The sequence below is a fragment of the Mastacembelus armatus genome, chromosome 21, assembly GCF_900324485.2.
Source record: "Mastacembelus armatus chromosome 21, fMasArm1.2, whole genome shotgun sequence".
NCBI classification, from domain to species: domain Eukaryota; kingdom Metazoa; phylum Chordata; class Actinopteri; order Synbranchiformes; family Mastacembelidae; genus Mastacembelus; species Mastacembelus armatus.
This window is the reverse complement of record NC_046653.1, coordinates 18,620,352-18,647,300: the sequence shown is the minus strand read 5'-3', so window position 1 is coordinate 18,647,300 and position 26,949 is coordinate 18,620,352. Positions and strand designations below refer to the sequence as shown.

General features: G+C 41.1%; 2 protein-coding genes across 10 annotated transcripts in view; both read left to right on the top strand.

The window, feature by feature from the left end:
• Positions 1–26,949, top strand: part of LOC113123416 (LIM domain only protein 7-like) — a 42,293-nt gene that overhangs the window by 8,356 nt on the left and 6,988 nt on the right. For 6 of the 9 annotated variants that reach the window (XM_026295455.1, XM_026295463.1, XM_026295461.1 and 3 more), the window contains 16 exons: positions 3,563–3,669; positions 11,043–11,073; positions 12,227–12,340; positions 13,298–13,508; positions 14,218–14,467; positions 18,871–18,900; positions 19,568–19,682; positions 20,552–20,691; positions 21,170–21,845; positions 22,313–22,564; positions 22,896–23,010; positions 23,819–23,980; positions 24,885–25,069; positions 25,174–25,237; positions 25,477–25,533; positions 26,653–26,678. In XM_026295455.1, coding sequence (XP_026151240.1) covers positions 3,563–3,669; positions 11,043–11,073; positions 12,227–12,340; positions 13,298–13,508; positions 14,218–14,467; positions 18,871–18,900; positions 19,568–19,682; positions 20,552–20,691; positions 21,170–21,845; positions 22,313–22,564; positions 22,896–23,010; positions 23,819–23,980; positions 24,885–25,069; positions 25,174–25,237; positions 25,477–25,533; positions 26,653–26,678 — 2,535 coding nt within the window. The remainder of the gene's footprint in view (positions 1–3,562; positions 3,670–11,042; positions 11,074–12,226; positions 12,341–13,297; positions 13,509–14,217; positions 14,468–18,870; positions 18,901–19,567; positions 19,683–20,551; positions 20,692–21,169; positions 21,846–22,312; positions 22,565–22,895; positions 23,011–23,818; positions 23,981–24,884; positions 25,070–25,173; positions 25,238–25,476; positions 25,534–26,652; positions 26,679–26,949) is intronic. The other 3 variants (XM_026295459.1, XM_026295458.1, XM_026295456.1) reach the window with 3 other exon arrangements.
• LOC113123417 (LIM domain only protein 7-like) lies at positions 14,474–18,169 on the top strand. The gene is made up of 4 exons (XM_026295465.1): positions 14,474–15,051; positions 15,463–15,783; positions 16,113–16,259; positions 16,728–18,169. The coding sequence occupies exons 1-4, from the start codon at positions 15,008–15,010 to the stop codon at positions 17,518–17,520; spliced, it is 1,305 nt and encodes a 434-aa protein (XP_026151250.1). The 5' UTR covers positions 14,474–15,007; the 3' UTR covers positions 17,521–18,169.

The window sequence follows — 26,949 nt, the reverse complement described above, 5'->3', positions numbered from 1 at the left end:
ACTGCCACTCAGGGTGTATGTAAGTGATAAATATAGTTTTTGCTGCACTAAACACTTTAAATTTCTCAAATAAATCCTAAAAAAATCAAATTTCCTGGCAGCCTATTTTGGATGGTTAACATACCTGGCAGGTCACCTGCTGAGGGAAAGAGATAAAGTATCTCATGCCTTAGTAGCACTGGTGTAAAATTTCTTGGACACAAAACCGAAACCACCTGATCATAAACTGTCCCGCGAATATGAAGGATCCTGGTTGGCCCACAGCTACCAGTTACTGCCAGCCACATGGAGGAAAGTGCAGGGCTCTCCAAACAAACATCTCTCACTCCCAGCTGTGAGAATAGCTTTTCTCAAGCAGTGCTGTTGAGATTGGTCCCCTATACCGCTATAAATACCAGACTGTTGGTATTAGGTGCTTGAAAATAAAATGTAGTTGTTTTCTCTAAAATTATGAAGTATTGAACCAAATATGTGTTTAGAGATTTCCTCAGAGTGCAAAGCATTATTGTATGCTGCCTACTGTATCTCCGCTGAATGTTGTTGGACAAAAGACTGGAAAAAATGCTTCTCTTCTAGTATTCTGAATTTCTAAAAAGGCATGTGAAAGAAAAATACAGTGAAGAACGAACACGAGGAATGTTGTTGGTGCCTTTTCTGTTTCGATACAGAAGTAGTTACTTTAATCACTGCTGAGTAAAAGGATCTTTGCAAACATGCCTCATTAACACTCAAACATTTTCTACAATTATGAGCATATGTTTGATTTTTGTTTTGCTATCTGAAAGAATTCAGCACTCCAAATCCATACCAGGCTTCAGCTCCGGCAGAGTGTAAAAGCCCAGTGAAGGAAGGGTGGGAAAAAAAACGGAAATATCTGGTTTTGTGGAATATTTAGCAACATTGGCTCCAGAACTGGGTTTGTTCTTTGGCATCACTTGGGTCCAAGAGAATGTTTTGCATGTCAGCACACTTATCTGCCTGTTGTTAAGGTCTGGGTGCCAGCTGTGGGTTTGTGTTATGGCATCCGGGTTCAGGTCCAATTCTACTTTTATCAGTACTGGGCAGCAAGCTGGTACGGGAGTGGGAGCCTGGATTCGAGGCCCACTGGGCTTAAGTTAAAGATGGCTCCATGGGCAGCTGTCCAGTGTAATTTGGAGGGTGCTGGATGTTCCTATTTATATCTGCTCCTTGGTGAGTTGAGGTACTGTAGCAGTGAGAGGAGTTAAATAACTTCAATGGCCCTGAGAGAGTCTTTACTAAATGTATATGTAATCATCTGTGCAATGGCAAGCATTTGAGCGTGTTCTGTTACTCTGTTTTTGTTGTACTGATGCATGTTATGACTGGATCTGGCTGTTGGGATGGAGGGATTCTTTATTGAGCCTGTTTCAGGAGAGGCAACATTTCAAGTATTCCATCTCCTCTTGATTTATTGTGACAGGATTATAAAATGTGTAGCCTGATATTTTAAACATAGTTTTGCTTGGTGTTTGAAGCACTGCCAGGGGTCAGTTGAGGGTAATTGTAGAGTATGCCCATCTTAGACCAAGACCACAGTGGAAGAAACTGTGACCACAATGTGACCAGCAGGAACGAAGATCCCTTTATACGCAATCAGACACCCTGTGAGTCAGATCTTTCCATTTTCTTGGTGCGAGGTGCTTAAATCAGTCCTCCAGCTTGCACGAGAGGATTAGACTGCTGGATGGGCACAGCATATTTAGCAGGATTATGTTCAGGCACAAGTCAGCATAACATTCTTTCAACATCATTAGCTCTCCATGTTCTGGGACTGACAGTCAGGGGGGCTTTTAGTGTGTTCATAATGCTCTTTGAGGTTACATGACATTCACAGCTAAATGACATTGTGTCCTTTCATATTACCCCGATTACACTGGAACCTGGTGAGTTTTTCCTTCACACAGGGAAAACCCTAAAGCAGGAGATTATCTATATTTCAGCAATAGACCTTGACACTGCTTTTTGCATATTGTCAAGAGAACTCTTTGTTCTACATGTTTATGTAGGCCTATTACTAAATTGTTTTCCAAGACAGTGGTCAGGTTATATAGCCTTAAACTTACAGTAGTGACGATGTGCAGGTACTGTAATGTAAGATCTGTTCAGGTCAGATATTTTGCTTTGAAACTATCCTTTTGTCCAGTCTGGGGTTAAGGTGGGGGGCTGGCTACAGTCCCATGAACCTCAAACATTTTAACAATATTAGCAACTGTGGTCACAGGAATATAAAGCTGTTTGGACATGGTCTTGTTGTATTTACATAGACCCTGTTGGTAGTTACTTTCCTCTTTATCTCCTCAGAAACTCTCCTTTTCTTTCCCTTGTCTGTATTCACTGGTAATAAGATTAGGGACATCTGTGATGCTAATTGAAGACAACAGTCTGCTTGAAAGGCCTCTACAATTCACTTTTTTGTCACTAATTCCAGGGGTTACCATAGGGACCAACACTTTTGTAATTCATGTTTGTAAGCGACAGTGATGTATATTTAGTTTTTTCTGACTCAACATGTAAAGTGACTTGAAATTCATTAAGTTTAGCCCAACCAAGTGCTGTTATGGGGCAAAGCTGGTAAAAGATGCCTGAACTGAGAGGTCAGCTCTGTCCTGCCATTTGTTAATAAGCATGTTTTCCATTTAAATATAGAACAGGCTACCCCTCAATTTGTCCAGCCAATGTTAAACCCATGTGTCATTACATGAAACCTTCTCAAGCAGTGCAGTCCCAATGGGAAGTGCAGACTTATAAACAAGACAGTTGAGATTACAACTGCAAAAGTCATAATGCCAGGAAGGAACAGAGCTTGTACAGTTTTATATATTTATATATATATATATATATACATATATATGTATATTGCATAATGCATTATATAAGCATAATGCAAACTATTTTGCATTATACTCACATAGCTGTGTAAATTGTGCAAACATGTTATGCAATATAACATGATTGACATAGTGTAAGGAGAAACCATCCTTCCGTTTATTTGTCCTCCTCAGTTGAGGGAAATATTTGTCAGTTTCTGTCACCCGACCTCATGTTTCTTAGCAACCAAAAGTCTCCAAAATACTCCACCGCCCCACAGATTCCACAGGTATTCTCGAGTAAAGGGCTTGGCGGGGAGGGGAGGGGACAGTTTCAGGGTGTGAGAAGAGACGGCATTAGGCAGTGTGCTACTGCGTGTGTCAAATTTGCACTCGCATGGCCGGTTGGGTGGGACTTGTGCAAAGCTCTGATGTCATCCTTCCTGGTTTTGACTTTGTCCCCACCCTAACCCAGCTTACAGGTAGTTTTGCTGCTGTCAGTCAGCTCTTGTCACGCAGCTTCTCTCCCCCCACCCAGCATGTGTGTTTTTGTGTGTTCTGCACCAGGTCACTTCTTATTTGCTACACACATGCTCCTCCCCGTCCTTCTCTGTTCACTGGTGGTATGAACTTTGGAAGCAATAAGTTGTAGGTTGGTATCCCTGCCAGAGAATTCTTGAGTGATTATTCTTTGCCTCTGACACCCCTTCATCCCTGCTTTGTTCTTTGTCCAGGACAACCTTAACGTCTTCCTCAAGGCCTGCGGGAAGCTTGGACTAAAGGAAGCACAGCTCTTTCACCCCGGAGATCTTCAGGACTTATCCACAAGAGTTACAGTCAAGTAAGTCCGGCTCTTGTAAGCCTTGTTAAATGTTGGCACTAACACTATTGTGTCCATCCTCACCGTTCAGAGTTGAGGTCACCTCGTAACCTGAAACCAGCTAATGAGTTTGATTCTTCCTCTACTGAACCAACTTCTTAGGTTTCAGTTAATGCCTTCATTCATCTACAGTAAAGTTGAATACTGCGATATCTAACAGTATAAAGTGCCTCCTCACATGAGGCACAATTTGAGTTAGCTACAGATGTGTTAAAAAAAAAAAAAGGGTCAGTGCTATTTTCAGTGTTTGTGTTCTTGTGATGTTAAGCACCTGTTGAAGTCCAGCAATAATTCAATGGAAGGATCAATTAAAAAAATCACACAAGATGTCTGAATCACTGAGAGGAGTAAAAAAAATATCTCAATGTCAGATTCATGTTGTTTTGGTGTAGGTTTAGCAAATTATGATTTCAGTCACAAAAGTGTCCTGAAAGAAACTCTCAGGTTTAATTGTAATGATTTAAATGAAGCTCTTTCTGAGGTGGTGCCTGCATTAATGAGCAGGTCAGAAATCCCATAATACTATCACGGTGTTATTCATCTTCAGTTTTAGACAGTTGCTCTTCATCATCAGTAGCATTGCTGGGCAGAGATTCATGTGTTATGTTGAACAACCTGTTCAGTTTTTGTGTAGATGTGGCTCCAGGTAATACCTGCAGGTTGTCAAACTTGAAGTAGAAAGGTGCTGCAAAGCCATGATTGGTTAATGCACCCTTCAAAATGCTGTGAAACTGTGGGAGCTCAGCTTCTCTCAGCTCTGTGACATTTGGCATTGTCAGTTCTGCACTTAAGCTTGTTTTGGATGTTTCTTTGAGATGTTGGCACAACCTGTAGAAAAATATTCCTATGATCTACCCAGGTCCGTCAGTCATTAGTTAGTAATGACAATAATGTCGAAACCACAGTCGTGACGAGGAATATGTACTGTACATACACTGGAATATGAACTCTAAATAAACAAATCTGCCTTCCTTTTATCTAGACACACCCTCACCAAACAGCAGGAGATATGCTGCCCTCAGATACTGCAGTATCATTCACTGTATGTCTGATTCAGTGTCATAAATGTACAGATCATTTTTTATAGAGCTTAACCTTTGTGCGTTATCAGACATTTTCCTGCTTGCATAACATCTTCCCATGACAGTAGCTGTAAATTACTTCTTTCAAAATAGGTGAAAAGGCCCTTCATTACCAAAGGAAATGTAGTGCTGTAAGCAATGCCATATTACATTCAACAATATGATTAGATTTTTTTTTTTTTTTTTTTTTTTTTTTTTCAATAATTTCTATAATCTAAAATCTATTTTCCAGTGTACTACAGCTCAGGGCTTTGCCACCATGTCTGCCTGGTTTGGTCAGACAGGACTCAGTGCTATATTTAGCACCTGAGGGTCACTTTGACAAGCAGGGCTGATTGGAATGGTATCAGGACTCTTGGCTGAGGAGCTTTTAATAGTTTGTCGTCTCCTCCCAGCGCATTCCACCTCTGCATGAGGTCCTGAGAGTACACCTGTGTGTGTTTATGTGTGCATGTGAACGTTTGAGACTGTTTAGTGGCTGTGGCTCTGACACTTTCTCATATGGGGTGTGTAAAAGGGTTGAGTTCATTCAGCGGAGGCATACATTAAATATTTGTTGTCTTTCCAGTGGTCTCTGTGTCACACTGATGCTCATTTTAAATATGCAACAGTTTCAGGTTCATATTTTTCTTTAAACCTGCAGCTGCTTCTGCTGTTTTGTTCATGAGTCAGTCCTGATTAATGCAGACATTTCTTAGTTGCTGTTGTTCCTAAACTCAGCTTATTTAATTGAACCACATCTATTCATTTTTGCTAAGACTTTAAGCAATATGAACATACAGTAGTTACTGATGTTTGTGGGCACAATTATGTGGTTCCTGAGCTGCAGTATTTATAACTCGTACAGCGAGAGATGACACACACAGTGTAACATGAGGACATAATCCCTAACAAGGCTGCCGAACATTGTTGATTATCAGACCTTAGGCAAATGAGCCACGGAGAGAGCTCAGCACACAGAGAGAGAAAGTTGTCTCGATCAGCTGTCTTTGCCTCTGGTGTGTGTCCAACCTCCACTCCCTTAAACCCAGTCTGACAAGTGCTTTGCTCAGCTTCCCTGTTCACTGTTTCAGCAGCAGTGAGTTTGTGTTGCATAGGCTATTGGTTTTCACAAAGAATATTCTGTGGTTTTCTTGGCTAAACCTTTTATGAATAAAGCGGCCATCTCTTTTTTTGTCCTCTTCTTGTCATTTCTATTTTTTTTAAATTTTATTTCTATCATTTCACGCATGACTTTTACTTTTGTATGTGTGTTAGTTTCCCCTATTGATTTGTATCTACCTAACCAGTATGAGAAATGGACCACATTGAAAGTGTTATGATTGATATTTAAAATATATATGTTTTTAATTTAAATCAGTTAAAGCTTAATGATTAAACATTATTACTCACCTGACAGACATTTTTTTTCTATTTTTAATGGACCAAACAATTATTCAATTGATGTAGAAAATAAACATTTTAATAAATAAGGAAGTAAAGATTGAAGGAACTACTTTAACAGTATTAAACTGAGAAAAAAACCCATTGATTCACTGACTTAGGATTTAATGACCCATGCCTCCATTAGAAACTCTAATTTTGTGACACATTGATAGTTTGTGTTTGAAATATGGTTATTTTCAAGGCCAACTTTCTTCTGGCATGAAGCTAGAATCAGATTTTGGCTGAAACTACGTGCACTGAGAGCACAGTTCATTCACAGTTCATACTTGTGTGTGTTATTCTCGTGGCTATAGAAGACTATTGAATGTCTGTTTTGACCTTTGAGCTCGGCCGTTGTTGTAGCTCTGGCCTTACCACCTACTGCAGTGCATGCTGCTCTATAGTCGTGTGTTGTGAAATCTGCTCCCTGATAAAGATATTCAATAGTTACAATAATCAAACACATTCAGTCTCAAATGTGTCTTATAGCATAGCGAAGACTCAAACTGAAACAGTGTGCCCCTGGGTGATATGCTCTGGAAGATTTTCTCAAATAACCCCTGTGTCATGGCGTTCTAACCAGGTGCACCCACACTCTGAATACCCAGAGGTGTAATATTGACCAAAACTGAATCTGATTCATCACCCAAGGCTGTGATTCACTGGCTACGTTAACCCAACTGTCAGTTTCTAACAGCTGCCCAGGAAGTGGGCACATTAGCGTACTGCAGATGAATCATGACATCTAAAAGTGCTCTATCCAACATCATCCCCTTCCTTAAGTTCTTTAAACTGCCTTGTGGAAATTCAGCAGCATGGAGCCCAGGTTGGACTAGGACCACATGTAATGCCACAACATTTTTTCCTAATAACACTAAATGTCAGCTGTTTATTTCACACTTGACCTCTATGAATGTTTGAACAAGTGCCATTTGTCACATAGCTACTTAAAAATATGTGAATATCTAGCCTAGACTGTGAAAATTACAGTGTGGAACCACAGATGCACAATCAGTGCCCTGTACCTTTACAGACTAGGCTGTTTTACTGTAACTGCTCTACTGTTCATTATTAGTGTGTAAAACAGATGAAGCCCCAGACCTAGTGTATATTTTGGTAAGTGTAAGAGCAATTCCAGCATATAAGATCTGGCAATGAATCTAAATCTCAGGAAGCTTGAAGGACAAAACAATGAACACTAGTGAAAAGCACTGCCCTTAAGTACGACTCAAGGCATGTACACTTTACTTGAGTACATCCATTTTATGATTCATGTACTCCACTACACTACAATACAGAGACTGATCCCTTTATTCTGCTGCTTCCCCTTTGATTACAAACCTTGTAGCACTTTTCAGCTGACTGTTGAGCTGTCTAGCCCATGACTAAGTTTTTGGGTCACTCTCAACACCAGAGAGCAGGTCAACACAGTAGTTGGTACAGTAAAGTTAGGATGTGTAGATAATCAACTGTTACCAACAGGCTCAAAGTATTTCAAACCTTTGACATTACATTTTTTACTTTAATACAAGTCTTGTACTTGTCATGGTTTGAAGTGGAGTTCATTTATACTGTACTACTACATTTTCTGAAGAAAAACATCTTCAGGTACAAGTCCAACTTTTGCTCTGTGACCTCCACTAACAGACAGAACAAATCCCCCACAGAGAGGGGTCCAAAGTCTCACCTGACTCTGCCATTTGATTAAGCAAATTATTGACTGGGTTGACTGCGCTCTACGTTTATAAAAAAACAAAACTGCACAAGATTAGCAGGTATATCAAAATTGATTGTCCTGTGAGGAATGTCAGCTATCCTTTTTACACAACACATAAAGAGGAGTGGCTGCGTGGATTGTTTTTATGATTTGAATTATGCAATGGCATCCTTGGCTATAGATGAAACCAAATGTTTGAACAACCTGAAGGAATGTGTTGTTTCTTAGACAGAATTTGTACAGATTACACAGCTACATGCTGCAGATTCTGCCTCACGCCTTGTGTGTACTGTAAATTGTGTAGTTTAAAAGTCAATGTGACGAGCCTGAATGTTTGTGAGTTAATGCAAAGACTATTAATGAGTGGCCAGTGTGTTAGTAATTTGGGTGTGGTTGACTGAGCTGACTGCATGCTTTTATTAATACATGGCACTGCCGTCACTTCTTGTTGCAGTGTTGTGTGAACTGTGGGCAGAGTGTGAAGCCAAACGTGATGAACAGCCAATAAAGTTTGTACACTATGGACACTGCTGTGGCTGTAAAAGGCCAACACAAGGGTTGTATTTGTGCTCCATAGTTGACTTGGAGAGATAAATGCCAGCCTAACCCCATTCCCTCGCTCACAGAGGCTGCGTTGTCTCTGAAAAGTATGAAACAGTGATGCCCGACACTGTCTCACCCACAGCTGATTTCTCTGTTCAGACTCTTTCAGGGTCAGTGTTGTTCTGTTTTTTCTTTTGTTGTTGTTGTTTTGTTTTTTTTGTTTTTTTGCTGCTGAGAACATTTGGGTGTGTGTTTAAACCTGAGGTATTTCATGACAATGAGAGAAAACTGATGAGGAATGTTATTTGTGGTGTTAGCTGAATGCAGAAGAGCAAGTGATCTTCACTGCAGAGGTATGCTTCCGATCGTATATGCACGCCCATTCATTTATGGCTTCGGTACTGGATTTGTTTTGTTTTGGTTGTCATTGTTTTAAAGACACAGTCTAGACCAGTCTACATTTCAACCACATTCTGTGACAGCTCAGTCCGTGTGGAGCATCCGCTATAGATTTTGTTTGTTTTGCTGTAGACCTTAACATCCTGTTTTCTCTTGAGTACAACAAAGTCTGAAATGCGGAAATAATTTACTTTCAGCTTAAGTTAAGTTGAAAATACAATCAGAAAACGATGGTTTAAAGTTTTAAATTTTTTGAATTAAACATTGTAGTTGATGACTGTGTTGCTGAAGTGGTCGACTTGCTGAGGTGTGTAGTCTTGTATCTTTGCACTTCTAGTAGAAGTCAAGATGTCAGCAGCTGGTGGGGCACTGGCCGACTCACCCTCTAAGCTGGGCACTGTTGTGGTGAAGGCCTGTGGAAAGCATGCAGAGGCTAAAATGAATAACTTGTGGAAGTGATGAGAATGTCCTGTTAATTTGTTAAGTTGGAGGTTTTAATGTCGGAGCACTGTATACCTACTGTGCAACACTGACTAGGGTTAGCTGTTTTAAGGGTGCTGAACTGTCCTCTCTTACTGCCTAAGGAACTCATCTATTATATTTAAGAAAAGAAATAAACTTATATTTTCACATTTTCACAAGATGTAACATTTCATTCTGGTATCTATTTGACATCATATATGTTGAATTTTTACATAAATGCAAGTTAAATTTTAATGCAAGTTTCTGATTATTCTGGGATCCCAGAAACCCAACGTGATTAATTTAAGTAATAATACTGCATCAAAAAACTATTCTAGCTTACTCTGTCTACAACAAGTGTATGTCAGACTGCAGTGATGTTTTATCTGTGATTGTGCACAATCATATGAACTCTCAGCTGATTCTAAAAAAGATACAGCAATGTCCTGAGGCACTTCAAACCTGAAAATAGCCCTATTTATTTTTCCCCTTGTTCAGCTCTTACCACTAGCCATAAAGGAGCATTATGTGGTGGTAGTTTTGGTATATGGTGCCTTTTTTTTTTTTTTTTTTTGGACTGAACTGCTATAATCTTAGACTTTGACTGTTTCCACGCTGCACAAGAAAGGGCTTTTCTTCTCCCATCTTTTTTATTAGGCCCATAAATTTGCAATGTGCCAAATTGGTAAATGTCCATTTTAGTTTTTGCCATTGGGGAATTAGTATGTTGGAAGCCCCTAGTGTGACATGACGCATAGTGGTGGGAAAGTTTATCTGCTTTCCCATCCCAGTTAAATGCCAACAGTGGTGGAAGAAATGTTCAGAGCCTTGTAAATGAAGCTAGTTTGAACTTTTTACATATAGTTTTGTAGTTATGTCACTGGTTCCAAGTTGGTCAGAAATTCTGCAGCACAAATTTGAATTAAGTTTGACACTTTTATATAATAGTCAATTATAAAAAACATCACAAGCCAAAAAGGTTTAATCTTCAGCAATTCTTCAGATAAATGTTCTTGAATAAAAAATAAAGTACTTCTAACTCAATTGAAATGAAGTACCTTGTTCTCTTGTCACGATTAATACTGTAGCTGCTCACTGTTTAGTCTTATCCAAATAGTCAACAGTTACTTATGTGACAGTTACACTGTGTACATAAAATAAGGGCTTGCATGTTGAGACTGTGCGCTTTGTTTCATTTCACAGGAGTAAAAATGAGCTGACAGTTTCATGGATAAATGATTTACCAACAGCCAGGTCAACTGTCAAACCTTAGAAATGTGAAGTGCTGTATAATCATAGCTGTTTGGAGCTTTGCTGCTCAAACAGTAGAGTCTTGTGGTGGTAAATTTGCAGTTATTAGTTTTATCACTTACTTGGAATCAGACACAAAAGCCTGTTTTGTGTCTCTAATCTGTAACTAAATGTTTTTACAAACATTTCATTTTGTAATTAGCATAAAAATAAGCACGGAAACTGTTTCTCAATCCAAACACTTTTATTTATTTGTTTGCTTGTTTTTTTTCCAGAAATGTATCTGTTTTCCTCCCAGCCTTTTGTGTGAGAGTGAAGGGCTGGCTGAGGTCTGGATTGTGCTTTCAGTTTCCAGCTCTTTCACTGCCTAACACATAGACCCAACAACCATGCCCTCTGCTCTTTTATGGTTTTATTTTCTCTCATATGCATGCACCTCTCTTCTCTGCTCACAGGGATCAAGAGACCAACAGGAGGCTGAAAAATGTGAGTGGGAAAATATAAGCTGTCTGTTTTTTGTTTTTTTTTTTTTTCTATTTGCCTGTCATTAAAACATAATTTAGCTTCAGTTAGAGCCCTCTTCACATATTATATTTGACGTTTATGCCTAAATTACATAGGAGCTATTAGAAAGGTGTCAGGAAATAAGAGGTGGAAAATGACATGCAAGAAACGTTTCCTGTCAGATTTATACCACGAACATTGTAATTAATTGATCAATGTCTTAAACTCCACATCACAAGAATGCCTCCTACATCCAGGGGCTAAAACCAAACACAGCATGGTACTCAGAAGTGAAATAATTCATCTTTCCATGAATCCTTCACTAAATTTGATGTGAGTTTGTTGGATCAAGCAGGTGAACTTGTATTGCACTGAATTAAAAACAAAACATACATGTAATCAAAGACCCACCTCATGTGTTGGTCATTTTGCATCAGTTAATGGACTGATGTGTTTCAGTATGAAAGTGCTTCAGATGCCCCCTTTTTCCTCAGGTTCTGCGCTTGAAACACATTTCAAAGTTTTACCATACAGTCCACAGTTGTATAGACTAAAGGCATTAAATTAGGAGATTGAAGTAATAATTACTGTAGCACATTTATGACGGGGTATTTGTGCCATGCATGTGCTATTAAAAAGACATATTGTTTTTAATTTTCAAATACAAGGGAAATCATTGCTGGAAACTGCATCGCTTATCACAGCATCATCATACACTGTTTGCCCACATATCTGCTGTACACAGTTGCAACAATAATGTTCTTCAAGCTTGTAGGAAATACTCTAAAACCAAAGTTTGAAGTATTTTATATGTAACAGGGGACCAGCATCTACTAGCTGATGTAGTCCGTTGGCTTTAGGGACCTCCGTGTACCTGTACAGCCTAATAATGCACACACAAGCAGCAGCAGAGTATTCTGGATGAGGCTTGAAACAAAAGCACAGCAGTGGGTGATATGACCCTTTGTCAGAGTACAGCTATAACAATTACCTGCTTTAGCGCAGCACACAACATTCAACATTCAACAAGAGTAAAGCTCTAGGAATTTGATGTATTCTGATCATTCTTATAATTCATTTCCACTTATAGGCATGTATGATTTCTTTAATAGACCCTTCGATTTCTTCTTTTCAGGTGTTGATCACTATTTTCTGGCTGGGTAGAAGAGCTGAGTGTGATTGTTTCTACGATGGACCTTACCTGAATTTCAAAGCGTTTGAGGGATTGTTAGGAACAGCGCTATACAAGGTAAACTTAAGTGGGTAATTATCCTATTATGCACTTGGAAGTGTCGTATCTACGCCGTCATGAAAAAAAAAGCTTAATGATCTTGTGGAAACCAGAAGCAGCATGAATGAAATCCGTTTTACAGCCACTGCTCAGTACATTTCTGTATCCTCACTGGTATGAAGACTATGTGCAGAAGAATGACTGCAACAGGCTGAGGGGCTGCAGATTTCTGGCCACTAAAACCAAAGTCATAAATGGTCTGATCCCTTGAGTCAGTTATTTTAATCTTGTTTACAGTGCAGCACACAGTTTGCATAGTTTAATGTGAGAATAGCCACTTCTTTTGTTGAAGAGGTCCGTATCCTTCCCATGCTCATGCCAGTGTTGAATTTGGCACTTTGCTTTCACATAGATTTATAGGTGGTGATGTGCAAGGCCTCTATAATTCAAGTGACTACAGGGATTTTCAGTAATAGCAGCCGGGTACTGCATGGCTTATGTGTTTAACCATCATAATCCAAGTTCAGTGGCTGGATTTAGTTTGTGGATTTGTATTGTCTGCTGGGATTCAGTGGATTACAGATCTGAAAATCATTCTCTTTTATAATGGCTGACAAGTTTTTGCTTGTTTATAGCCATACTGGTTAAAGTGGCTCTTGGTGTGTGTTATTGTGCAGTGACTTTTATTCATGCAGTAAACACTGTCATTAAGGGTGTGTGGATCATGGCTGTGTTTGTTTTACAGAGGTGGCACTGAATAGAAAACAATTAGGTTATGGTGTTTAAATTGCAGCATGCTTTCCCCCTGTAAACAGTATGCTAAGAGTATACTATATATGTCTGCATGAATCAGAAGGCTAGACAGTTCAGAGATCACACTCTACCTGGGAGATCTCCCATTCGTCACACACACCTTTGAACTAAATATTGTAACTGGCACCCTATTATCTGACTGTGTGCGTGTGTGTGTGAAAGGCTCTGCAGGAATCGTCCAGTCAGAAAGGCAGCAGTGTCAGAGACAGCGGTTTTGGAGATAGCTGGTACTCAGAGCGAGAGGAGCTCCACCAATTGAGAGTAGAAGGAGGAGGAGAACACAGGAGAGACGACTCCCTGGACAGTTTGGACTCTTTTAATTCCAGACCCCACAGCATCTCGTCTGACACCACTCTGAAAGGCAACAGCGAGGGTAGGAGATGTCATTTCATTTGCATCCATAAACACTTAAAGACTGCTCTCCTGTGTTTTTTACCCTGCTCAATTTAAGGCATCTAAGAGTCATGGCATTATTTTATTTTGTAAATATAAATGTATTTTATTTGGACTTACCTCTCACACTCTAGCAGTCTAAAGTTGGATCTCTGCATGAGTACTTAGTTCCAGTTCATCTGTGTAGGACTTCAAATATTTGTGAACAGGGCAAATATGGTACAGTACATCAGAGCCAGCAAGTTGACTCCCATTTAAGAAAACAAATACCTATTGCCATCTAGTGGTATGCCTTTGAAAGTGAGATATTTTACTGAACATTCACCGCGGTCTCAAGGCAGGACATACAGTATTGTTTCAACGTTAAAGCCCGTCTGTGATCTTGTTTTCTGATAAATTATGTGTATTATGCTTAAAGATAGTGGAGTGCTGGTCAGAGTCAGCAGTGAGACATTCCACAGCCATCCGCACCAGCTTGTAAATGAGGAGGCCTCTGCTCCCCACCCTGCACCCTTCTGTTTCTCTTTCATAGTCATGCCAGAACACACAACACACTCCCCTGGTGTTCTCACCTCATTTGTCCTTTTTGCTGTTTCATTAACCTCAACAGACGTCTATCCTTTTTCTCTGAATTTCTCTCATAACCTGTCATACATGTTTGTCTCCTCCTGTCTTCTTCCACGCTCCAGGTTGTTGCAGTGACACCGAGGCAGACTCTTTTTTCAGGATGGCTGACAACAAGGACAGTCTCAGTTACCGCCGATCAACAGTCATCACACCCAGGACCAGCAACCAGTTTAACCAGTTTCTGCCCACTAGGGACAAACCTTCAGGCTATGTACCTGCTCCACTAAGGAAGAGACGGACCGAACGCAATGACGACAACCGGCGAAGCTGGACCGACTCCACATACACAGAGGACGAATGCACACTCACCAGGTACTCTTACAGGACACACCTCAGTGAGCACTTTTTCTTTTAAGGTGCTATTTCTTTACTCAGCTATATAATGAGTTGTTATTCCTTTTGTGAAGCAGTGTAACAGTGTGTGTTCTGGACATGGTGGGTTCAGTTCGTCAGTTTGTGCTTGATATTTACATTGTGGCTGTTTATGACTCTGTTCTCTCCCGTTGCTCTTGGTGTTTGTGGTGCTGTTGTCTTGTCTGCGAATGTTCGATGGTGTTTTATTTTGCTGTGCGGTAAAATGACAACCTCAGCCTTACCTCTGACTGCTACAGCAACAGTCGAGTATCCCAGAGTGTCTTGCCTGCAACTCACATACAGTGGGCCTATGGGTATGAAAGTGGAAGTGACTCGGACATAGACCGACCAGATCCAGACCTTGTTCTGGATGACCTGGCCAGCAGGCGCTTCCACAGCCCCTCCCCAGCTCCACCTACCAACTTTGCTGTACCCATCAGCCCTCTGGCAGGGGAAAGGGCCGCTGGCGGTAGAGGTAGCTCCTGGCCCAAGGTCACTATGACTCCCAGTGTTGCCCCACAACAGAATGTGACCTGCCTCAGGTCAGAAAACATGGCTTTGATGTGCCTGATCAAACTAGCGCTTCTCTGACCCTCTGTTTGCATGGTTAGTTGTAACCATGAGTGTCATCCTTGGTCGTAGTGTGCTGCCTCTAACCCTGCTCTAAAATCTTCCGTTTTTTTTGGTTTCTGTTTGAATGTTTTGAATTTTAGCTGTAGTGTGCCATTATTTGTGCCTTCTAAATTTTATGAGCTTGGATAATTGAGTTGGCAACAAATCTATTTTGGCCTCCTCCGCAGTTTGGTTTTGAGCTTGCATTGGTTTGCTGATCGTTGCATCATCTCATTTGAGTTGATTGTGCTCGAGGAATGTGCTCCTCTTTGCGTGCCTGGATTGCTGTACTGATGCTGAAAGACTCTTTTGACACATGTGGTTGGCTGTCTCTTGAGCAGCAGCAGCAGCATCAACAGTGGGGAAACACAGCGTCCCCAGCACGGCTCAGTGAGGGTGGACCACCACCAAGGCGTGTCCACTGACAGCCTGTTCAGGGAGGTTTATGACTCTGAGGATGACGACAATGAGGTGGGCTATGCTGATCCCGTCCAAGATGATCTCTACACCCGCAAGATGGGCATCAAACCCCAACCTGTTAGCAACGTATCTTATGACAAGTTCTTACCCAAGTTCTGGACGCCTGAAGAAGATGTCCACATACAGAAGATCAAACAGGGCTCTCAGAGGAGACCCTGGTATAAAAAGATGCAAGGCTTCAGGTGTGTGAGGGTATTAAAACACAACACATACAAGTAAACCTAGCCTCGATCCTGTCTATAAACACACTATACAGACCTTTACAGAGTAGTATTATCACTTAAACAATTTACTTCTTCAAACAGTGTTTTCTTACTTTTCTGTCTGGCACACTTGATTCTGCTGTCCTAACTTGCTAATTTAGCCCTTTAGACTATAGGTTTGGTGTTCACTGCATTTTATGTATAGATTCTTATTTTCTTTTTCTTTCCCTACCATTGCCTCTTTCCCTTTTGCCCTCTCTTTACTTCTGTCCTCTTTCTATCATCCGTCCTGCTGGTGCCGGCTGTAGCCATAGGAAGTCGGGGTCTTCGTCAGATGATTCAGACTGTGACATCAGTCCTTGGCTCTCTTCTGCCCCTTCTCCCTCCGGCCCCTCTCCCTCTCACTCCCGCATACACGAGGCCTCAGCTCACACCACCCTCGTTTTGGGGAAAAGGTCGATACAGCTGCATGATTGTGAAGATGAGGGAATGTTTTAGAGAGTGTCGATTTTTTTTTTTTTTTTTAGAACGAGCATAATTGGCTTCTGTTGGGGCAATATTTCTAATGAACTGCTTTCTCATATACTAATGATAAAATATGCTGTCACTCTGCTGGATTTGCTCTAACAAGCTCCATAAAGCAGTTTGCCTGCACTGACCCTAGTAGAAAATACTGTAGACTTTGCCTCAGCAATACTCTTATTACAGCAAATTGAACTTTTTTATAACAATTAGTATCACACTTTTGTTTTATAGCAGTGTTACTGTAAAATCCTCATCTGATCAACTTTAATTCTTTGAGTCAAATATCAGCACTGCGCCTGCTTGTACCTTTTTCCTCCTCTTCTTGCTCTTTTATCCAGTTTCCATGCATGCACTCATCACCTTTCTATCCTTTTTCTCTTCTTTTGCCCACACTGCAGTCCTCAAATCCAACCACACAATCCCCCTCAACTCCCCAAGATACAGCCCCCTCTGTTACAGACTCCCCCTTTGCTGATTGCCCCAATGGACCCCACTTCAGGTCCCAGACTGGTCAAGTGTCAAAGGTGGCCTCTTCTAGGGCGCCAAGACCCCCGGGAGCCCCCAGACCCTTTTGATTATGAGAGCATTTCCCCTGACTTAGAGAATGACGACATGTTTGCCAGGCGGACTCTGGCCTTCCAGTCCAACACAGATCTGGCTATGATGAAGACTCAGCTGTTGACAAACCGTCGTCGCTACACGTCTGAGCCGCAACTCAATATTGTCACCCAGCAACACAGCCATGGCAGCACTGAGGAGAACAATTTCCCAGATATTGAACAGGATGATGTGGTGTATCGTAAACGGAAAACCGAGCAGACTCAGCAACAACGGCCACTCTCAGGAGCCCCTGACAACTATGCCCCTATGCCCATCCCAGAGCCCTGGGCTCTACCTCCTGATCTCAAAGCCAGACTCCTCTGCCCCCCGTGTCCTCTGACCCACGAGGCAGCAGCAAATAAAGTTTTGAATGAGACACATCCTGAAACAGATGATATGTTGGTTCGGAAGTTTGGAGTTTGTTCTGATCAGGGCTCATGGAGAGGCCCTGCAACCAATCAGACAACTCCCTCAGTGCCTTCTTCCTGTAGCGATAGTGACCTGCAGAAGTGGCAGGCTATCAGGGAAGCCAGTCAGCTCAGATATAAGAAGAGGCTTATGGTGGAGAGGCTAGCTGCTCTGAAGTTGTAGAAACAAACTGATGTAATATTGCCTGTTAGCTTGTCATTACTTTGTAAACTTATTTTTGCATTTTTGTCTCTTTAGTTTTCCTCTGCCATCTCAATCTTGAAATATTTTTCTCTATTAAATTGGTCTCGACTGCATGCTGGCCCAGCATTTTAAGGATGGCTTTGAAGGCCCCCACAGGCACAGAGGGGAGTTGTACCCACTTAGGTTATTAGGTACTTTGTGGATGAGTATTAAAACAAAAAAACACAGTGAAGGAAATGCAGTGAATTTCACTACAGCAACAATTCTGAACCTTCTCTTATATTAAATATGTGTTGGTACCCCAGAAAAAAAACCAGTAAAGGGAGAGTTTATGGATTTCTGTACAATAGATTGATGGATAAAGGACATATGATCATCTACCTTATACATGGTATGTAAATGCAAAATGGACTGCACGTTAAATATATAGTAATGGTGTTATTTGTGAGTGTGCTTTCAATGCAAAACTGCATAAATTCTTCAGACATTATAACCAGTTTTTGGTACATGATGAGCCTTCTTAAATAGGCCCTTTGGTTTAACTTTGGTTTTGTTTTCCTTGTTGACTAAGTTTGCTTGTGACTGGAAAAAAAAAAATCTTGTTTAATAAAGGAAATAAGCAACTTCATGATTTTGTGATGAAATACACTGAACTGGACATTTACCGACCTCACAAACAGCTACAAATCATGGGTTTGACCAGAATACAATACTGTTTTCAGTATTGGGCAACTTTACATGACAGCATGGGAAAGGTTCAAGCCTGAGTAATATCATCACAGATCTTCCTGGACACACTCTCTGCACTGTAGGGCAATGAAATATAGTCTATAGTCTGAGCTGACAGGAAAGCCTGTAGAAATGCCCCACAGCTCTGACAGACGGTGCTACTTGTCAACTTCATAGTAACCTGAGCACAAATCTGTACTGCAGTGTTTGCACGTGATGACACACACAGGCCTGCACAAAGCAACCATTTAACTCTAGTCAAGGTCATCTAGACTTACTTCACATCCATGTGTAAGTCATGTTTCCAGTAACATCATGTTGGCGTCTCCATAAAGGCAGCAGGGTTTTGGGAAGGATACATGTCTACACAACTCCCCAGTCAAATGTCAGGGAACTGAAAGGTGATAGTGTGCTGTTATATAAACCAACAGAGTCATGTTTTACCTGTGTTCATGTGCAATTTAAATCCAGTCTTCAGATGAGCAGGTCTGAGAGTCACTTACTGGCCTCATGGTCTTAACTGGTCCACTCTCAGCCTGGTTGTTAAAGGTCAGTCTGTAAAAAATGTGACTTTGTCTGTGGTTCTCTTTGGTTTCCTAGACAGCACCAAATGCAAGAGAGTATCGACGGGTGAGTTGACACGGGCTCCCAGGAATGTGGCACGTTTGCATTTGCACTGGCCTCTTACAGTTGCACCCCACTGCCTCCTACTTTGTTCTGCTATTCTCACTCTCGAGCTGCTAAATGCTGATGCACACCACAGTGTATGGCTCAGGGCCAAGTTCAGGGTGGGTGGGTTGTTGGTCTATAAAGCTCTACTGACAAAACAACAAAGTGAAAAGATGTGTACAATCGCAATTTGATGGGTCATCTCCCTAAAGTGCAGTGTTAACCAATGAGGGTTTTGACTGAGCAATGGTCTAGACACTGATTGCAATGAGTGTAAATCTTCCCAGGTAGGTGGCATCAAAGAGAGGGTTTCTGTATTGACTCTGAGCTTTAAGTGACTTCTCTTTTGCATGATGGGAAGGGCTGGGATGTATGATACTAACCCCCACTGAGTTTACATCACCCTGCAGTTTTTTGTGGTTGACCTGAGTGCTGTGTTTGCAAACTAACACCTGGTTAATTCAACTTATTTTGAGTCATGGGGGATACAAAGGGAGACTTATTATAACTATTTGGGTTTTTGTTGTTTTTTTTTCTACAGCACAATTAATTACAAGAAAGTGGAATTTGGTGTGGAATTTATTTTTTCTTTTTTTTTTTTTTGCATTTCTCATTTTTCTTGCCATAGGAGTAAATCAACAAATGATATCCAGATGGACCCTGCTGTCGTCCGACAAATTCGCTATGAAGAAATCCAGAAGTACAACGAGCGAATAAAGCAGAATGAGGATAAGTGGCAGGATGTGAGTATAACAGACGTGTGTACTGCCCTGCATCACTTGAGGATCTGTTTGCTTCCCATCATTTGTGCATACAAATTAAGACAACCTGTTTGTGGCAGAGTGATGGCAGAAAAAAAAAAAGGGTTTCAACACAGATAAAAAGTTGAAGTGAAAATTGAGCACATCTGTGTGGAAATGAGGGGAGCAGGTGCTGTGCTGTGGCAGGTGGCCACAGGGTGAAAAGAGAGCTGTTTAGATAGAATCCAGTGTCAGAGGCAGACACTGATTGGTGCAGCACTGCCCTCTGGCTATGGACTGTCCTCATTTCCAAATCACAGTAGGCTAGTTGTGGCAGGAAATGTCATACACTGTAAATATTAACAATCTAATGAATCTGAAATTATGTTATGATGTAATAGAGAGATATGATCTACAGTAAGACTAAGAACCTACAGTGAAAATAGCTGGATGTAGTCTATTAACTCTTTGGAAAGTAATAATGAACAGTGGCACTTTAATTTTAATTTATTCCAAATGCTTATTCTTGCGTATAAAATTAAGAGTAATGAGTTATGCACAGGTGCTCTGCATGACTGCCTGCATGTGACAGTTGTTGATCTGTCTGTTGATCTAGTGTCATAGCAAAATAACGATGTCTTAAAGCAGCATTTAGGTCACATAGTCCCCAGTACACAGGGGAGGTGAGCTGGGAGGAGCCTGAAGCACACAAATAGAACACCTTGAAATGCAGCCCTTCTCGTTTTTGTCTTGCCTTCTCAACTTTGCTGTACAGTTAGCCATGCAACACATCCATAACATGTTTTATCTAAAGCTAATCTTAATTCTTATGAAATGATGCATGTGGTGATGTGAGCTTACTTTTGGTGCAGGACCTGAACAAATGGAAGAGCCGGCGCAGGAGTGTTAACTCTGATATAGTGAAAAAGAAAGAGGAGCGGGAGAAGATAGAACAGGCTACATACAGCAGTGACAAAAAATCCAAGACCTTCAAGGAGATGCAAGAGGAAAGGTAAGAGAAAATACACCTGATCAGGTGCTTTGGATAGTGCAAGGATAATAAATTATGATACTGATAGACTTAATAGTACAGGATTAAAATGTTTATTCTCTGATCGTATTTTTTACTAAAAAGCAACACAAATTGAATTTCTCCCTCTTTTACACTTTTTACCCTCGGAGGGAAATCCTCTGCTAAGGTAATGAAAGAACAGGTGTGTATGAGACGTTTTGCTGTGTCAGTCAGAGTGAAAGTGTAATTTAATCAATAGCTTTCAACCTGCCTCACCGTTTGTTGTCCCACGTCTCTATCTTCTTTTCAACCTGTGCTCTCCTCTCACTCCCGTCCTCGTTTTGATTTCTGTACACCCAACCCTTCACCTCCCACTCCCCATATTCATGTTCTTTTCATCTTTCATCCATCAATGTCCTCTTTTTACCTATTTACCTCTTTATCCCATGTTCTTTCTCCTGCTCTTTGTGGTCCACAGAGAAAATAAAGGACAGAACAAAACTGGCAATCGTCTTGACTCATTCTCTTTTACGGGTGATGATGAGGATGTATTTGAAATGCCTGTCGTTTACCCTCGTACCCGAAGTCTTCCTGCCAGGAGCTACACAATCGATACACCTTACTCTTCTTCTGAACCCTCTGTACCTTCTCTGAAAGAGGACGAACCCCCCACTGCTTCCCCAGCTACTGGAAGGGCCGCCTTCCCTCCCACCTCACAGAAAGTTGACATTGTGGACAGCAGCAGCTCCACTCCCAGCATCACTCGCAGCAGCCGCAGCTCTCTCCACAGTTCCCAGCCCCCAGCAACTGCACCTTTAAAGAGAAATCCAGTCTCAGAACACACCAGCACAGCCAAGACAGAGGAGGCTACGACCATTACCTCTACTTCCAGCTTCCCACAAAAGGTGTCCGAGCTAAGGCGCCCATTGTCAGGCACGCAGACCGAGGTGAATGCCCCCTCCTCTGGTTCTCTGTACAAACCACAACCACAGCTCAGCTCAATGGAACCCAAGCCTCCTGGGGTGTCTAGGGTTTCCTCTTCGCTCCCCAGGAGTTATCAGAAATCAGATAGTGCACGTCTATCTTCTGTTGTCACACCAAGGCCCTTTGGGACCCAGCCATCTCGCATCAGCTCACTTCCCAGAGCCTCAACAGTGAGTACTAGATCATTTAACCACTAAAGACAAACTACCAGTGCAGCACAAAGGGCTGAGGGCATCCGGAGGGCAGGATGAGACTGTTTATTTGGGAGTAAGAAATGTTTGCCTTGTTGGATGGGTACACTGTTATTTGGTTTGTTACCCCAGAGTCCGATCTAATTACTCCATGAATAATGAATGGAGCTAGTGTTTTCATAATGCTAACTCAAGCTACAGGACCTGCCTTTCTTAGTCTTACTCACATTCATTACTCTTAAATGCAAGAGAATACATATGCAAGGATACAATGTGTTGGAGGAGATAATATACAGATTTCTTCAGTATGTTAGTAACTGATAGACTGATTAGTCTTTCACTTTATCAAATGTATTCTTTTGTAATCATCAGCCTTATGTTGTTGCATTTTGTTTGACACCATCTTATTCAAATATTCTTTGCCTCACTGCATTCATACTGAACAGATGGACGAGTCTCAAAAACGTGTCAACGGTGACGTCAGTGTTTCTAAGAAGTCATCTGTGCCAAGCCGCTATCACCAGTTCATGACTTCTGAGGACGAGGCTCAGTCCAGCTCGGCCCACAGCAGTGAAGATGGGGACGAGCAACAGACTGCACCAAAGAGCATCACCTCCACTCAGAGCGTCTCCCCTACCCCTCGTCCTGTCAAGAGTGAAGCTCTGAATAGTTCTGTTCCAGCTAAAGTAACCAGCCAGGTACATGCAATTATCCACTGTTGATAAAACAGATCAGCTATTTATGTTGGCTATAGTGAAGGCAATGAAAAATGATACGTCTCTGTTTCATGGCTGATACTGTGAACAATGTAATGTAATGCATTTTTAGTTTAGCAGTAAATAAATAGTGAAACCTGGCCATACATTATTAATTTTGTTCTTGCCAAAGCAGGGCTGCACAAAACAACCTCACATTCTGATACTTCTCCACAGTAACAAAAAGTCAAGACCAAGTTTGTACTCTCAAATCTGTTTTTTATGTCGTAAAGCATGGCTGTTCATGCCTACTCACCTGTGCTGGTGTTTGTAGGAGAACTACTGTGAGATGCGGATCAACCTGAACCAGAAGCCCAACAGCAGCAGAGACTTTGGCTTCCAGTCAGCCTGGGACTCAACAGGAGTTCGTGTCACATCCATCCAACCAGGTAAAAAAAAAACATGAGGAAAATACTTTCCAACTAAATAATATGAATTTTGTTGAGCATAAGTATGTGTTGAGTCAGTAAGTGTGACAGCCTTAACTCTAATCCAGCAGTTGGAAAAAGATCAGAATAGATCTACAATACAATACAGCGGTAATTTTGGAAAATATTATATTTTACATCTAACCTCTGCTGGTTAGTTGTCAGCAGGTTTTCCAGTCCATTGCAGTGGCAGTGCCAGACCTATGTAGGGCACCATCTACTGTATCTGGGTCAGATCTGCTGGGCCTCTCTTTCTACTGAGACTCCTCACCTCCACATTACAGTATATCATGTATTTTAGGAATGCATAAGTAACACGCATGACATCCCAACCTTGTCAAGTCACCCTTTGTGTTATGTATCATTAAGACGCTAAAGATACTGAAATGACAGAAAAGGCAACAAAAACATCAGCAACAAACCAAGTTCTACATATTCATCTTTCCATTCCAGCATAAAAAATACACATTACAGCAGAATGAGATGTTCTGCATGGGAACCTATAGGAAAAAAGAAACACAAAACATGCAAAGTAACAGGAAGGAGCAAGATGTTGTCATAGACACATTCACTGTTAAGAGTTTAAAGCAGCAGAACATAAATACTAGTATTATGTAGCACAGCAATAAGACATACTGTGCAGAAAGTAAAATGTTTAACTGTGAGACTGTAACTGTGTCGCTGCAGTGGTTGAATCCTTTCACTCTCCTTTGTGTGTGGTACATGTACTTTCTTTACTGCGATTGACCTGGTCCTCTGTCTGGTGCAGGCAGCCCGGCTGAGATGTGTCAGCTTCAGGCCGGAGATAAGGTGCTGACGGTGAACGGGCACAAGGTGGCAGAAATGAGCTACACAGACTGGAAGTCTCATATGGAGGAGGCTCTGCAGGAGGGAAGTCTGGTCATGGATATACGCCGTCATGGCAAGAACAGTGAGTCATCTGAACGCTGTGCGCGTGTGTGTGTGTATTTGTGTGTATTTGTTTGTTTGCATGACAGCGAGAAATTGAAAGTGAATTAAACACTTTAAGGGTTGTATTCCTGGACTGACAGTGCTGCTTATGTTGCTTGTGTTGCTAAACAGTTTTGACACTTTAAATTGGTCCATAAACTATTGTGAAGTCATCCATGAATGATATCATGACAGCTAAACAGCAAAGGACCTGTTAACGTTTTTTTTTTTTTTTTTCCTCTCATGATGTTTTGACCTCAGTGACTTTTTATTTCTACTTTTCCCGGGGTGGGTTTGGCCTTATTCTTCTCTTCATTTTACTTCCACTGGTTGTTTGTTCCTCTTGTTTTGCCCTTTCTGTATCACCAGCATTTCTCCCTCAGTCCTTGCAGAGTTTTCCTTGTAGTGAACTAACCCAGCTCAGTCCCATGGTCCTATGAGCACGCTGTTTTCACAGTGTTAGTATAACAGGCTTACATTTTCCAACTATGTCGGTCTCACCTTCCAAAAATAATAAACTTCCCAAAGTTGCTCATTTGAACTAACACACGGAGCTGGTTAAATTAGTTTGGTGAAGTCCAGTGGTTGTGGGGCTATTAGAAACACTATGTGGGTTTTGGAAAGCTTTAATAGGCTGCATGGCTGGGGAAGGTGGTTTCTCTGTCACATTCTGCTGTTCTCTATAATAACACTATAACATAACAACCTTGTCCCCTGCTTTATAGTCTTCCTTATTTTAATAGACAATTCTGTGTCAAATTGTTTTCACATATACAGTATAAGGTTACTATGACTTACACACATTCAAAAACAAAACAACAAAAAGCATGATTTTATGTATATACACACATCCTATTTTTTGCTATTACATTGTCTGCATGCAGACTGGGACAGAGATCAGACTTCCCTGCCATTTAAAAGCCATAAGACCATCAATCTGACAAGTACGGATCATCCGATACTTCTAGGTTCCCCTGACACAAACATTGCCACCTCCAGCCTGGATTTCACTTCACGCATTTCCACAGAAAAGCTGCCCACCAAAGAGGCTCCTGCCCTACCAGTCATCGTAAGTGACTCAGGTTGATTCATGTTCGATCAATTTTTATTCCTGCGTTGTTTGCATTCCAATAGCGTTTTAATGAGGGGACACCCTGCTGTGTCTTCCTGCAGGATGTGGCTTCAAACGGAGTTAATGGAGGTTTCCGTGAAAACTCTGTGACCATGAGGAACACAGGTAAACAGGAAAACACACAATCACAAAGGTCATGAGATTGATCTTGATGACTATTTCTGTACCAGATAAAAAAAACACACCATTAGAGGGTGAAGGTTTGTTGACCTATTTGTTGGAGAACAGACTGCTGTGGATAATATTACCTACTGTGTCTGTAATTAATGTCTTCAGTAACATAAGGTGGTCTCACCCTGGTTAAACTGTGCCTCACTATATCCTGTCTTCCATTTCCCATATAGAGTCAGAATCCATATCTTTGAAAAACTTAAAACGGAGATCAGAGTTTTTTGAAAGAGGTAAAGAAAAAAGCACTGACTGAAGAGGGCGGGTACTCTATAATCATTACAACTTCTGTGTAATCTGTTGGCAGGGGATCTGTGCTTTTGCCTCACTAAATTCCTCAGATATCTGAGGGATTTTTTTGCATGTTTCTTTTATCAGCCACAGGCTCTTTTATCTATTGATTGTGACCTGTCAGGATTGAAATAGATTCCTCCACAGCTCTTTGGGCGTGATTCCTTTTTTTGCCATTCTTGTCTGGTGCCAAACCTTAATCCCTGCTGTCCCCCTTTCCTTCCTTCAGGCAGCTCATGGTCCAATGTGAATGCGCTGGTCTACCTCTGTGGTAAACAGGGTTGAGTGTGCTGTGACTTTCTCACCTTCGCTTGGTACAACCTGGGACACTGATATGCTGTTGATAGACTGTCTAATGGCATAATTCTCCAACCTTTCTCCTCAAATACCCCACCCAACAGAAGACGTTTTAACTTTATTTCAATATAATAAACTACCTCACAAATGAAGGAAAAAAGAAAATAGAAAAAAAGCACCGGTTTGGGCAGAATGTCAGACAAAACACCAGTGTACCAACCACCATTACAATTACATTACAATCCTTTGTTTTTGAGTTGTGTCCAGGCTTAACACGTGGTTGTACTTTTCACTTTGCTGTGCATGAAGTTAAAAACATTCCTGTTGCTTTCTTGACATGCATGTTATTGAGGTGTCTGTCCAGACTAGTTGAACAGCTTCTGCACGCTGCTGATGTTTGTCTTTCAGTTTGTTTGATGAATTGTTGTTCTTACCATCAGTTTATTGACTTTCCAATTCAGAACTATTGGACTGGCATCCAATGTAAATGTCAACAAGTGGGTGGTCTTGAATTGAGGGAATCAATAACTTCTAGTGGATGAAATTTGACCTTTGTTGCTTAAGACTTGTTGAAAGCATCAATTATTGTTTGAAAAGCAATTTTCAGTGACGAATTGGTACTTTAAAATCAAGCTGACGCTTTAATAACCTTGTCAGCTTTCTATTGATGTGGTATATGGCCTTAAGGTTAACTTTTATATTTACATTATATTTCATGCAAGAAGTATTGATTGCATGATTTTCTTCTTTTTTTTTTTTCCAAGGAGGAGCAGAGTCTGCAGTACCAGATGTGAGTAGTATGATCAGTGCATGATGGGCAGTTTTGTCTGTGTTTGCTCATCTAGCATTACATCTGTGAAAGAAGAAACTACAGTTAATAGAAAGCCCAGACCTGTTACTGAGCATTTGACCTGAGGTGCATTTATAGTTCATTTCAGGACAGGGTCAATCAGCTTTTTTATCGTAGGGAGCTTTTATTTTTGTAAATCATTGAAAATGAATAAGTAAAATGCTCAAAGTCTTTGTCTTACATACTACAGGTAAAATTAATGACTTGCAAC